Source organism: Vanacampus margaritifer, chromosome 10 (genome assembly GCF_051991255.1).
Source record: "Vanacampus margaritifer isolate UIUO_Vmar chromosome 10, RoL_Vmar_1.0, whole genome shotgun sequence".
Classification (NCBI taxonomy): Eukaryota; Metazoa; Chordata; class Actinopteri; order Syngnathiformes; family Syngnathidae; genus Vanacampus; species Vanacampus margaritifer.
In genome coordinates this window covers 24,413,353-24,428,787 of record NC_135441.1, presented here as the reverse complement: position 1 = coordinate 24,428,787, position 15,435 = coordinate 24,413,353, and the positions used below count along the sequence as shown (strand labels likewise).

Sequence of the window (15,435 nt, the reverse complement as noted above, 5' to 3'; positions counted from 1 at the left end):
GAGCGTTCATTAATGTTATGCTAATTTTCTGTATCCAATTAATTCCTCCGCCTCACGCTCGCTCGCCTTCTCGCCATTTGGAAAAATACGAGCATGTCAGTCAACAGAAGAAAAAAAAAAAAGCACACACAACCTTCGTGTTTGTGGTTATCATATAGCTTAGACACGCTACATAAACATGCATGAGTAAAGAAGAAAAGATTGGCTTGTTTTCTCAAGTGCCAGCAGAAAGTAGATAAAAAGAAGAGAGAGGAATTGTATTTCTGCTACATCAGCGAGGAGACATTAACAGTTGGGCCAATAAGGATCCAAATGACCAAATGCCAATATGATGGTACACATACACGATATACACCAAATACATACGGCCCCGCCCATGCTCACCCTGAGGTAGTTGAGGGTGAAATTGGTCAAACCCATGCGCGTGATGTTTTTGGACAGTTGCTCCAGCACCTGAGGGTCTTGTGCCTGGAAAAAGCAGGCAGACAAACTTTAAAGGCCACAAACCACACAAAACAACACAATACTCGCTACTTGAATCCGAATACAAGCAATTACCCGCAACCAATTGGGCTGATTGGTATTCATACGCATTTGATGCACTCAAGTTGGAATTGAAAAACAAAAACAAAAAAAAAAACACTTAATGCACATATTGTCATTTTAAAAGTCAAGTAGACCTTTGTTATTGTCACACCAATCAAGCCGTATAATTAATAACATTATTACTTCCACGTCCTTATCTTGATTTCACTGATTGATTTCTCAGCTTCCGGGAGGGAAATTCACAAAATATAAACAAAGCAAACATGTGCAGCGATGTCAATGTGCGCGATGCTAACCGCTAGGCTAACCAGAAACGGTTACGGGTTTGATCATTAGTGGCAAAGGTGGGGAACAAGGTTATTTCAGTTAACAAAAACGAACAAAAAAAACAAACAAACAAAAAAAAAAGGTTGTTAACGAGACAAATTATAATTATATTCATTATATTAATTATCAATTATATAACAACAATTATAGTGAAAATATCCTTTGTTTTAGTCTTTTTTAATTACTATAATTTTACTCATTTTATCATGGTTTTTATTAAATATTGCACACAAGTAATACATTTTTTTAAACAAAAACTAATACTGAAACTAACTAAAACAAAACAAAAACTAAAAAACCCTGAGGGTCCAGTGGTGAGATAAGCTCTCTTTTTTTTGTTTAAAAAAACAAAAAACATTCTTTATATGTAACACAAAGTTGTTCAAATTAATATTTGATGTATCATACAGAATAATTTCTGTAGTAACTACCGTCTTTCCCTGTCCTTTGTTGACTGTGTGGGGCAGTTGCACCCTCTGCCCCAAAGTATCCAGAATACAGACTTATGTGTGGGACTTAAAAATATAAACATTAAAAAAAATACTTTTTTTAAAATCAGTCTTGGAGGCACAACTCTAGGGTGTTGGGAAAATTCTACCTAGCAACAAGTGAAAATTGTGACACAAACCTGTACAGTAGAATTTCCACCAATAGGGCTAGAGAAGATTATGTCATACTGAGTAGTGTTCAATTACAAAATTAATGTAAATACATAGATAACATTTTTGGGGAGAAAAAAAACGGATAAGGCAAAATGCAACAACCCACCAAATGGCGCTGTGGTGTAAAAAATAACTAACTGTTGTGATACACCCACTTTGTAATAGTTATGACTGCCCCCTACAGGACTGGAGTGGAACCACTCATCTCATGTTCAACATTGTTTTGACGCCGCCACATTTAGCAAACATAGTCTAGATTTTGACCACGTTTTCATCCGCAAAAAGAGAAATTGCCTCACAAAAGAACATTATGTCTTCACACTACATTTTTTCCTTGCATTTTTCACACTAAGCAAAGAAAGCTCTCTAACGCTTACTTAGGTGATGATTTATTTGACTTTACGGCTACTGTGCATTCCCACGCCACTAAACAGTCAGCACTTAACAGCTTTAGATACTCACACGCAATATAATGTACATTGTAAAATGTGATTATAGCTATCATTTTCTTATTCGGAACCATAAGTGGATGCTATACTGGGCAACTTGGGGCGTGTAATCCACATCATTCAAAAAAAGAAAACACTCTTTTGGCTCATTATTCATGATAACCGTCATCTTGCACAATAGAAATAAACAAAACAACTACGAGTATAGGGCAGCACACTGGGTCATGTGTCACATGATTAATGTGATGGCTTCGCTCCCCAAATAAGCAGAAAAAAATTCAGAGTCAAAAAAGGTCCAAGTCTCTTGAGTTTTGGACTGTACTCGTATTTCCCGGTGTGTGCGCGCACGTGTGTTTGTGTGTGCCTTCATTAGGAGGCGCAGCCGTCAAAAAGAGTGAACGCGCGCACACACACTCACCCAAAATGCACCTCTTCAGGAATTAGTGCGACGGCACCCAGAGGGGCTAATTTATCGGCGAGGGAAAATTCATAGAAGATTGGGCCAAAACAAACACACGCACACACATAATGACATCACATATATGATGCAATATATGGGCAAAAGTATTAGGATGGGTGTCACATGTCTTTGCTTTGAAATGAATGGAAATGCCCCTTTGTTGCGCCATATTGTTTTCATTTTGGTGTGCTCGCTTTGGACACCAGGGGGCGGTACAATAAAGATATACGGACACAAACCAAGAAGAGTTTCAAAGCAAAGCGACTCAAGGTAAGCTGCAGTAATATTTTCGCAGAAGTGGTGCAAAGCCATCGAATTAGTAATTAATCAATGGAATAATCAAAAGGATAATCAATTCTAAAACAATTCGATAGTGACAGCCCTAATTGGGACACATGCCATCTACTGGTATTGAAATATATATAATTTAAAAAAAAAAAACATAAGTATTGGGACAAGTGGCAGACAGAGGGAAAATAAGAAAATTAACAATCACATACAAACTAAAGTATTGGGATTAGAAGTGTCAGGCGATTAAAACGTTTTAATCATAATTGATCGCGTGACTTAATTCACACAATTGAGTTCAAATTAAAAGGATGTACTGTACTGTAAAAAAAAGTGTGATATTGATTTGTGGTGAGGTCATTTTTGTGCCACTAGATGGTATAATTGCATTTGTACGACGTTGGTGACAGCTCAGCGCAATTAAAACCCTCGTAAGGAAAATGTCAAATTTGAGGCTTTTTATTAATATTAATATCAAATATAAAGCATATGAAAAAAAATCCCAGAGTGAGCTGAAATTGCACCCAATTGTTTCAAGTTCAACATGATACCGTCCAAAATTTCAAAATTATTACCGTCATTATTATATGAGGGAATTTTATTTTTTTACAGTACACATAAGTAAAAATGTCCAAATTTTGGCCCATTGACTCCCATTATAAATCATAATTTTTCACATTTTTTGATGCACTGTACATCTGATGTGTTATAGTGCATTTCCCACGATTACCCAATTTATCCCTTCACCGGGGCATCAACTAAACGTAGATTTATTTTATTTTTTTTTACTTAAGAGTCATAAAAGCCATAATAGACCAGACGGCGCTAGAGAGCTAATTATCATTTTTGGTTGAGCTGACTTATGTGCTTCCTATGTCCCCATTCTTATACCAAAACAAGAAAGTATGGTTGGGATGGAGAGCTCAGGCCTGTGAGCGTGTGTGGATGCAGTAACAGTGACGTGCACACGAATATGAGTGTTTTTATATATATATATAGATGATAGTTAGTTGTGCTCTTAGGACAATATTGCTTTTATTGTACATAGAGGGCATCAAAATCAAATAAATAAATAAAAACTATATATGTATGGATAGATCTGATGCCACTGAACATTTTGAGTGGTCGCAAGTAAATAAAATATTCAGAAATTACTTAGCTATCACACTTCCAATAGTGAGACAAATTTGGGCTCATTTTACTTATGTGTCGTAAAAAAAATTTATAATATAATTTTGACACCCCTGATTGGGTCACATGTTCAATCATCAGGAAGTAATTAACACAACATATGGGCAGAACATTTTGACCCATGCCACTTGCATATTGACAAAAGTATTGGGACACTTCATCTACATTAATTGGAATACATCTTGTGGATAAACATATTGGGACATCAAAAGTATTGGGACATTTACAGGACGTGAAATCAAACATGTGGACAAAAATATTGGGACACAAAGAGATCATCCCAAAAGTGTTTAAGGGGCTTGTTCTTCCATACCAAATTCATCCTAGCAGACTCTCCTTGGACATTTTGCTTTTTTGTGCGCAGGAACAGAGAAAGGCCCTTCTACAATTAAGGTTCTCTAATCCAACCTTTGATGGAATGATTATTTGATTAAACAAATTGTCTATATAGAGTTAAAACAATTCGGCGTGTTATAATTGGGCAGAATAATTAGATTTGTGTGCGCGTGTTTTTGCACAGCTTGCATGTCTAGACATAGTCAACAGATCAAGGGACTGAATGTCACTTACTGGCATTAAGCCGATTATTATTATCCAACTTCTCCATCAGACAATACCTCTCGCTTCAAAAAAAAAAAATAAAAAAATCTTTCTGCTTCAATGTGCCTGAATTTCCGGGTTATGGTGTGTGTGTGGCACAACTCACATGCATGGCCAGTATGCTGCGGGGGATGAGCTCTCGGTACTGCCGGATGGTAAAGTGCCACGTCTTGATCCTCATCAAGTCATCGAAGGCGAACTCAACGATCAGACGACCTTCCGTGCAAACCTGCCGGCACATTGACACTTGTTAGAATCAGTTTTTTTTTTTTTTGGGGGGGGGGGGGGGGATCTCCACCAAGGCTCAAACATTTGCCAACAGCAAAATCAACAAGTAAACGACTGTCAACCAGGATCAGGAAATATCAGACAGTTCTCCCTCTGGAGCAGATATAAAAAGTCTACACACCCCTGTTCAAAAAGTAGAGCTTTGTAAAGGCACAATTCTCATGAGATCTCAAATAATACTCAACTGATAGTGTCTCCAAACAATTTTGGAAGAAATTGATGACATAGATTTTTTAAAATTTTATATATATATATAATTTATTTTAAAAATTATGATGAATAAAAAGCTCCCAGGAAGGGGCACTTTTTTTTTCTTTTTCTTTTTTTTTACAATAAAAGGGTCAAAATGACCCATGTAAAAAATGGTTGGTCCCTTTTTGACAAAATTCTACACACTGTCCCTTTATTTATTTATTTATTTATTTATTTATTTATTTATTTATAAACCAAATTTTCAGGTTGTTTTGTTACCCCCCCAAAAAAAGGCGGTCCAATTGACCCATGTAAAAAGTGGTTGGTCCCTTTTTGACCCTTAAATGGATTAGCTTTTTTATTTTTTATTTTTTATTTTTTTTTAAGAGTGTATGCCAATTAAAGAGTTTGGTGTAAAAGTTTGATGACCATTTTACAGATTTGGCCTCAAAAAGTCACCCTGTTTGTAATATTTCCTATCTTTGACTAATTATTTGTTTTGAGTATGTGACTGAGGCGTGGCACAGGGTGGGGGTGCATGTGGGGTGCAGCATCTTTCTTGTTGATCCTCTGGAGAGCATCTGCACGGGGGGTTGGTGGGGGGGCGTGTGTGTGTGTGGGGGGGGGGGGGCATTGATTAGAGCGAGTGTGTCTGCTGGGATTACATTTTGGCCGTTGCCATGCCGACTAATCAGCTGATTTTTTTTCCTCCTCTCTCTCCGTTCCTCTCTCGACTGCCGGTTGTCACGGTAACGCGGAGCGGGGAGAAGCTGGAGCGAGCAAGTGCCCCGGCGAGCGCTGGCTTCAGCTAAAGGGGGCTAGAAAATGTTCTACTCCTTCATCCTTTCTCTCTCTCTGTCTATCTCTCTCTCTCTCTCTCGCGCCTAATTGGCAACTCTGGCTGAACTGAACTTCTTTTGTCTTGGGCGTCTATAACAGTTGGTTGGAAGATACACTTTTACATTCACTTTTTTTTTTTTTAACAGGAAAGCAAGACTGCTCCAGAGAAGGCTGCACACAGAAAGCAAAATAAGTCAATTTATAGCTCCTTTTTTTTGGGGGGGCACGTTTTTAGTAATCCAAGCTAATAAGCATTTTTCTTCAATATGGGAGCAACTTGAGACATTGTAATAAACCTTTTTCCCATTTTGCTGTTGTGCAGAAAAAGCATGGACATGGGATAGATCAGTGGTTCTCAAATCCTGGTACGTGTACCCCCTGGGGGTACATGAAGGTACTCCAGGGTGTACGTGAGATTTTAAAATATATTTAAAAAGTATGTGTAAATATTTCAGAACAAAATAAGTTCATAAAATTAATTTTATATTCAGTAGGCTATTCAATTTCAGTATCCTAAAAAAAATGCATTTCCCCCATACCGGAATGGTTTGACCCAACTTGTCATATGCCACCTAGAATCACCTGTCAATCACTTGAAAACCCATCCATCCATCCATCCATTTTCTTGGCCGCTTTTCCTCACTAGGGTCGCGGGGGTGCTGGAGCCTATCCCAGCTGGCTTCGGGCAGTAGGCGGGGTACACTCTGAACTGGTTGCCAGCCAATCGCAGGGCACACAGAAACGAACAACCACACTCACATTCACACCTAGGGACAATTTGGAGAGTTCAATTAACCTGCCATGCATGTTTTTGGAATGTGGGAGGAAACCGGAGTACCCGGTGAAAACCTCACTTGAAAACTTTATTTAAAATTTAGTTTATTATTTCTTTTCGAGAACAGAGCTTTACCAGATACCAAAAGATGACACTTTATGTTGATAATAATCTGTATGTGCACAAATCTTTATTTTTAATAAAAAAATATATTTATTTATTAGTTATCTCTTTTTATTTACATTATTAATGTGACATACAATTACTATAACTCAATAAAAAAAATAAATAAAAAAAGAGCAAATCAGAGGTACTTGTTGGCAAGTGGTATGCTAACTTCCTTTTAAACACACTTCATTGTGTTTTTTTACTTGCCCTTCCCAACATTCCCCCCCAATTGCATTATACAGGTTAAAGGTCAAATTCATGTTGGATAAACTTTCAGAATGATTTATCTTGGTCTGCTTTTCTTAATTAAATAAATTTATTTATTCATATACACGATGACCTCTGCTTGTAGTCACTATCAGATTAAATACAAAAGAAAAATACTTATTTTGTGTAACCCCACATGGACTGATATAGTTTATTAATTCTAAAAGGTATAGTAAGGAAAGGATGAAGTCAAATTGAGGAGGAATGGTGGGTAGTATTAAAGTACCAAAAGAAGCAGGACAAGACAACCTCCTCCAAAAGTATTAGAACAGTGAGTGCCATTTTAAACATTTGTTTTATTGTAATTAATAATATTAAATTAGTAAATTAATTACATTATTGTATGTAATTAGTTAAATAAAAATAATTAATTATTAATTTTAATTTTAATTAATTTAAATGTAATAATTTAATTTTTTTTAATTATTATTAAAAATAATAATTAAAACTATTTTAAGTCGACGATAACGATCTGTCAACGGGCTAAGCAGCATTTGCAAGATAATCCGCCAGTGTTTAAAAGTAAACCATTGAGAATGAATAAATAAATAAATAAATAAATAAATAAAAGCCGCTTAAATCCCTCTGTCTGCCAGATGTTCCACCCACCCCCCTACATACACACACATACGGGGTCAAAGTAAGGCCGCATCGCTTGGTGACATGATTACGCAAAAGCTACGTTTCCACTGAACTTCCTAGAGTCATGTCATTTTTCATTAATGTTTCTATCCGCTTGCATTGGGGCACATGAGGGGCAGTAACCAACCAGATCCAGAAGATAATGCTGTTGGTAAAAAAAATTAAATAAAAAAAGCTGAACTTTGCAACGCGGACTGTAAAGGAACTGAAACAACGGTAATAAATCATCTTCCATTATTAAAATGAATTGAAATGCTATTAATCCGTTCTAGCGCACCAAAAAACACCAATAAAAAAATTGTAATGAGTTCTTAATAAGATAAATAGCACTCTACAATATTGCACGTTATAAAATAAATACAGTAAAAACTGTTTAAAAAAAATACTGTTCAAGCATTATGATTTTAAGACATGCAGACATACTACTCATAGATTTGATGACGAAACAGAAGATGCAGCAATATTAGTAATTCTTTGCAAAGAATTAAGAACATATGATTTTGAATAGTGTTGTTTTGATACCGTTTTTTGGCCCCTGATACATTACCGTTATCCAGTTTTGCAGTATCGGCCGATGCCAATACAGTACCGATACCTAGGTGTTTGTTTTCCCAACATGAAAAAGCTGCCCTGCCATTTTGATGCAATATTGATGCTAATATCATAATTTCTGCTCACAATTCAAGACCAGAGGTGCCAAATCTACATCCAGAAAGTAAAAATTCTGCGACAGTTTGGCTTTAGTCTTAAGCACTAGTTAGCTAGCTCCCTAGCTAGCTCCCATAGTGCTCGTTTACAAGCTAGGCAGCTAGCTAGCTAGCTAGGTAGCACCCATGGTGCTTGTTTACCTGCTAGGGAGCGAGCTAGCTAGTTAGCTAGCACCCATGGTGATCGTTTACCTGCTAGGGAGCTAGCTAGCTAGCACTAGGACCTAAGGCCAAACGGTTCCAGGGTTTTTCACTCTCTGGACCTGGATTTGTGACAGCACGTAAACTTGAAAAAGTTGGAATTTGAGATTCCACTTTACAAACATACACTTCATACAGTTTCCCACTTGTCTTGTTAGCTTAGCCTCCGCTAACTCCTCAAAAGAATAAACGGCCACAGAGCTTAAATCAGAATAATTGCCCAGTGTAATAAAGCTGCTAGAATTCGTCTTGGTGGCACCATTGGGCGATATATCACACCGCCGAATGCAAGCTTTTTGTACAAAATCCAGCATGGATCCGATCACATGCTCATATATTTTTGTCACGGCACAATGCTTCCCAATCAATTTATCTCAGCATAAATAGTCATTGAAAAGTTGAGGGAGATTCCCCTAAATTAAAAAGCGCTCCATTAAACAGTCGGAGCCCCCTCGCAGACCGCCCTCCCTTGCCCCCCTCCTATTGATTTAGGACCGAGGGGGTCATAAATCTTGCGCACGGCGGCGCTGACACGAGGGCATCTCCGACGGCGAGGAGCGCCAAAGGACAACACGGCGACGCTCAATCAATTAGTGACACGCGAGCCGAGCGCGGCCAAATCAATTTGTATGATGCCAGACATTGCCGCCGAATACAAATGACAGGACAAAAGTTGATGGAAAGGCGTAACAATGGGACAACGTAAACTTCTGGTACGATGACGAGGATGACTTTATTTACTGTGTGCAAATTAGCATAATTGATGAGTAAGCATCAGTACAGTACGCTCAACAATGAAGAAAATTAAAACAACACATGTTTTTGCAAAATCCTGCATTTGAAAAATATTATTCATATTTTTACATGTTCATATTAAAACAATTTAACAATACAAATCGACATAAAAATACGTAAAATTTTTACTCATGCATATTCTGTGTAACATTCAACACTAAATTCAGATAATTTCTTGGAAAAGTAAACATTTTTGCTTGTAATTAGATGTTACTTTTACGTGAATTAGAGTCGAGCTGATGAGATTAGATCACACAGAAAAAAAAATCAACACATTAAATTTGTAAAAAAATCTAATTTCTTTTAATTTGACATGTTAAAATTCATGTAAAAAAAAAAAAGTTGATGATCCTGTAATTTTTCTCCCAGTTAATTAAAGTTTTGGTACAGAAGCTGTATCAACTGAAATGTGTATTTTTTATTTTATTTTACTTTGACACGTATGTAATGTTTTACGTGTAATTAGATGTTAGGTTTGCACAAACTAGCATTAGGTTATGAGAAAATGTATTACACAAAATAGTTACTAAAACATCAACAACATTCAAATATGTAGGCTTTGTATGCTAATCTGGCTAGAACTGGTGAGGTTTTCTTTGAAGTAACATAAATGTATATTTTCCAGCAATTAAAACTTTGCATAAAAGCCTACGTAAAAAAAATGAAAAAAGTTGCACTTCACAATGAAAGATACAATTGTATTTTGTTTGTCCAAGATATACATGTAAAAAAATATATTTCAAGTTAACCTTAAAATTATGTTTTTATTTAGCATATTCTTAATTAACACTGTATTGTTATTACATTATTATTATACATTTATTACAAAAAACAACAATGCATGATCACACTGTTGTTATTACATTTTTTTTTTACAAATTTATTTGTAGCATTATTACATTCTTAACACTGTATTGTTATTACATTATTATTACACATTTATTACAAAAACAAACACGGCATGACACTGTTACGAACATACCCCCCCCAAAAATTCAGGAACAAAATAAGACTGTGTGAATCCCAATAAAACTCAAAATGTGCTTGCGCCATTAATGTGGAATTGTGGGCGAGAGACATTCAAAGAAAGAGACAGACAGCGAGAACGAGCGAGAGAAAGAAGGGAGAGAGGGAGAGGGTGGAGGAGAGAGCGAGATGGGAGCTGGGGATGATTTCTCTAGGGATGAAGGATGCATGTGTGTGCGTGTGTGTGCGTGTGTGTGTGTCGAGGGTGCGCAGAGGAGGGGTGTAGGGGAGGGGGAGTGGGGATGAGAGGGAGAACGGTGGAGGAGAATGAGCGAGCGAGCAAGGCAGGGGGATGAGAAGGGGGGGGGGGGGGGTGGCGTTGAGGTAGGGTTGGCGGGGTGCGTTTGGTGTGTGTGTGTGTGTGTGTTGGGGGGGTGCGTGAGGGAAAAGCGAGGCGAAGCAGAGCTGATTGAGATTCGGGCCTCCGGAGCTGCGAGGCTCAGCGGCGCTGCTGGGAGCTGAGGGAGAACACGCTGGCTTATTGGAATTCTTCTTTTCTTTTTTCTTTTTCCTAATAAATTAATTATTCTCATCCAATTTAGAGTCAGATGAAAAGAGCGAGAGAATCACGGCGGGCAGAAAAATTTTGCTTTGTGTTGACCGGGCCGGCAGCGCTTGGCTCCTATCTGAATGGTAATGTTATGTATTGTGTTATTTATCATTAGAGCACGTCTTTCAAATTTGCTGCGTCGATAATATTCGCAGGCCAAATGAAAAAAGCATTTTGAGGGTTACTCCAAAACGTGGATTGTTCATCTGTGTAAGAAACCCCAGATAGTGAAATTTGCCATGTCGATTATGGGTAGAACCACAAAAAAAAGTTTTAAGAACCCGTGTCTGAAAACGACAGGAAGTGTGGAGTTTTGGTTTGGAGCGGACATTTAAGACTCATTTTGTCCATTACTGAGGTCTTTCAAAGAAAGGCTTGTTGTCCCTGAGATTTTTTTTTTTTTTTTTTTTTTTTTGCTGTTGCTACTAAATAAAAGCAGTTTCACTTGATGTGAAACTGGCTAGTCTTGTCTATAATGAGTAGACCCACCAAAAAGTCTCAAGAAGGAGACACGGGAAATCTGCTATTCCGTGAAATTCTGATGCGTAACACCCCATTTTTGAAAATGTAGCCCCTGAAGACAGTTTCACTGAAAAACATGGAGTTTGGTTGACATCTGTAGTAGATTAGACTCACAAGAATGTTTAAAAAAATCTACACCCCAAAAAAACCCCACAGAAAGACAGCCATTTGGTTAAAATTTTGAAACTCGGATTTATATATTATTTTGAAAATTCAGCCCCCGAAGCCAATTTCACCTAGCAATGTGAAACTTAATAGCAGTATTTATCATGAGTAGATCCACAAAATAGTCTCAAGAACCTATGTCTGAAAAGTCAGACAAAGTCAGCCATTTTGTTTCGAAGCAGCTTTTTAAGGGTCATTCGGAATCACTTTGATATGTAACACTGAAATTTTAGAAAATTCAGCTCCAGCAACTAGTTTCACTTGGCAACATGACATTTGGTAGGAATGGCAATCATGAGTAGACCCACAAAAAAGTCTCAAGAACCTATGTCTGAAAAGACAGAGAAAGTCAGCCATTTTGTTTCGAAGCAGCTTTTTTAGGGTCATTCGGAATCACTTTGATATGTAACACTGAAATTTTGGAAAATTCAGCTCCAGCAACCAGTTTCATTCACTTAGCAACATGAAATTTGGTAGGAATCTCAATCATGAGTAGACCCACAAAAAAGTCTCAAGAACCTATGACTGAAAAGACACAGAAAGTCAGCCATTTTGGTTTGAAGCATTTTTTTTAGGGTCATTCGGAATTACGTTGATATGTAACACTGAAATTTTAGAAAATTCAGCTCCAGCAACCAGTTTCACTTAGCAACGTGGAATTTGGTAGGAATGTCAATCATGAGTAGACCCACAAAAAAGTCTCAAGAACCTATGTCTGAAAAGACAGAGAAAGTCAGCCATTTTGGTTCGAAGCAGCTTTTTTAGGGACATTCGGAATCACTTTGATATGTAACACTGAAATTTTAGAAAATTCCTCTCCAGCAACCAGTTTCACTTTAGCAACATGGAATTTGGTAGGAATGTCAATCATGAGTAGACCCACAAAAAAGTCTCAAGAATCTATGACTGAAAAGACACAGAAAGTCAGCCATGTTGGTTCGAAGCAGCTTTTTTAGGGTCATTCGGAATCACTTTGATAAGTAACACTGAAATTTTGGAAAATTCTCACTCCAGCGACCAGTTTCACTTAGCAACATGAAATTTGGTAGGAATCTCAATCATGAGTAGACCCACAAAAAAGTCTCAAGAACCTATGACTGAAAAGACACAGAAAGTCAGCCATTTTGGTTTGAAGCATTTTTTTTAGGGTCATTCGGAATCACTTTGATATGTAACACCGAAATTTTGGAAAATTCAGCTCCAGCGACCAGTTTCACTTAGCAACATGAAATTTGGTAGGAATGGCAATCATGAGTAGACCCACAAAAAAGTCTCAAGAACCTATGTCTGAAAAGACAGAGAAAGTGAGCCATTTTGTTTCGAAGCAGCTTTTTTAGGGTCATTCGGAATCACTTTGATATGTAACACCGAAATTTTGGAAAATTCAGCTCCAGCAACCAGTTTCACTTAGCAACATGAAATTTGGTAGGAATGGCAATCATGAGTAGACCCACAAAAAAGTCTCAAGAACCTATGTCTGAAAAGACACAGAAAGTCAGCCATTTTGGTTTGAAGCATTTTTTTTAGGGTCATTCGGAATTACGTTGATATGTAACACTGAAATTTTAGAAAATTCAGCTCCAGCAACCAGTTTCACTTAGCAACATGGAATTTGGTAGGAATGTCAATCATGAGTAGACCCACAAAAAAGTCTCAAGAACCTATGTCTGAAAAGACAGAGAAAGTCAGCCATTTTGGTTCAAAGCGGGCTTTTTAGGGTCATTTTGAAACCCTGATATATAAGGTCACAATTTTAGAAACCAGGAAACTAATACAGTACCTCCACAAATGTGAACATTTAGCCCCTGAAATTACTTTCATTTAGCAACATTTGGTCGGCATGTTCATCAATGGAAATGTTCCATTTTGTTTGAAAGCAAACATTTCCAGGGGTGCTATCAAAGCCAATTCTAATTATCGTGTAAAATTGGAATCAAACAAGAAAAAAAGAAAAAAAAATCAAGCGCAATGCAATTTTGCCCCTGGGAAAATATTATTTCCATCATGAATCAAAATTGAATGGATGAATAATATGCAGGCATGACTTGTAAACAGCAGCAAAGTGAAACAGAGGAACAAAAAAAAACTTGTTGTATGATTCCAAGTTGATCTTTCATGCCCTCGCTATATCATCAACTTTGAAATGCGGATTTTCAGCTATAGCGCACATATGACGTGATGGACAGGTGTGGATTTTACCTTGGTGAACATGGGCTTGCCGTGTTGGGTGACCATGGTGCACTGGTCGCAGTCCAACGTGATGCAGGAGTTGTGGAAGGACTCCTTGGAGTGCTTGAGGATGTAGTGCAGCTCGCTGACGCCGCCCTCGAACACCGTGCTGAAATAGCGGGGGATCAGCGTCCGGCCAATCGCTGCGGCAGAGAAGGGCACAGAGGACGAGGAAAGAGCTGGTCAGTCAGATACAGAACGTTCACATGATAACAGTCACCCGGAATAGAAAAAGGAAATGGATTTTACACCATGTCTTGTAATTAGATATACCCTTTCAAATGGGAATGTATAAAATGCTAAGAGTTTGTATGCTAACATACCGCAAGGCTAAAAGTAAAGGCAGATGAATGGAAAACTAATCATACCTAGTGGTAGTAAAATGCTTTCAAATGAGAATGTATAAAATGATAGCATGCTAATAAGTTGGTATACTAAACTGGATAGATATAGAAAATGCAGTAACAGCTAGTATGCTAATCGTATAGCTAATGTGGACCCATTGTGTTAATTCAATAATATGCTAGGACATGGTGAGAATAACAAGAAAATAGTCAGTATGCTAACTTGTAGCAAGGCAGCTACTTAAATACGAAAACGTGAGTAAGCAGAAGCACAGGAATTGCGAATAATAATAATAAAAAAACTTGCTAACACTTGGTATGCTAATGTTAATTCAATAATATGCTAGGACATTCTGAGAATAACAAGCAAATAGCTACTATGCTAACTTATAGCAAGACAGCTACTTAAATACAAAAACGTGTGTAAGCAGAAGCACAGGAATTGAGGTTGAGTTGAGGAGCATTATTTGGACAAAAGAAGTGCTTTGCCACCATCCTGTGGCATCTTGATGCCATGGAATTGCATTGAAGTGAGTTGAGGAGTTTCATTTGGACAAAAGTAGTGCTTTTCCGCTATCTTGTGACATCTAGAGGCAATGGGTTAATCACTGTGTCGAAATCTCTGACTTTGAAAGCAAAGTCTGTAGTCAGGTACTCGTCACAATGGATACAACGCTAACATGCTAACAGTTGCCATGCTAAAGTGACATCACATTCAAATCAGTAAGTCTCCAGCTCCATTGTTACTTATGGGAAATAGTGTGTGTGTGTGTGCGTGTGTGTGTGTGTGTGTGTGTGTGTGTGTGTGTGTATGTGTGTGTGTGTGCGTGTGCATGCGTGCGTGCGTGCGTGTGTGTGTGTGCGTGCATAGCCATGACTGGCATGTTTTTCCAACTCAATACAGTCAGGCATGGCTAAATAACACATACAGTGTTCGGCATCGTGAGCAGCAATTGGACCCCTCACTTGCCCGTCCCCCCTCCCACCCCACTCTCTCTCTCTCTCTCTCTCCCTCGCTCGGCCCGCACTGCAAAACAAAGTACGTCTCGCAATGGAGCTGACTGCTAATGAGCAAGAGCTCCGAGGGGGGGTGGCATGGGGAGGGTGAGGGGGGGCGGGGGGATGAAAGATGGAGAGAGGGAGGGAAGATGAAAAAAATAAGGGTTGTCAGCGAGCGAGGGAGGGAGGGATGGGGGGAGTG

General features: G+C 38.1%; 1 protein-coding gene across 7 annotated transcripts in view; it reads right to left on the bottom strand.

The window, feature by feature from the left end:
- ldb2a (LIM domain binding 2a) overlaps nt 1–15,435 on the bottom strand; it is a 66,634-nt gene that overhangs the window by 13,480 nt on the left and 37,719 nt on the right. For all 7 annotated transcript variants that reach the window (XM_077577545.1, XM_077577546.1, XM_077577543.1 and 4 more), the window contains exons 3-5: nt 13,861–14,033; nt 4,630–4,752; nt 385–468 (exon numbers count right to left, since the gene is read on the bottom strand). In XM_077577545.1, the coding sequence (XP_077433671.1) occupies nt 385–468; nt 4,630–4,752; nt 13,861–14,033 (380 nt within the window). The remainder of the gene's footprint in view (nt 1–384; nt 469–4,629; nt 4,753–13,860; nt 14,034–15,435) is intronic.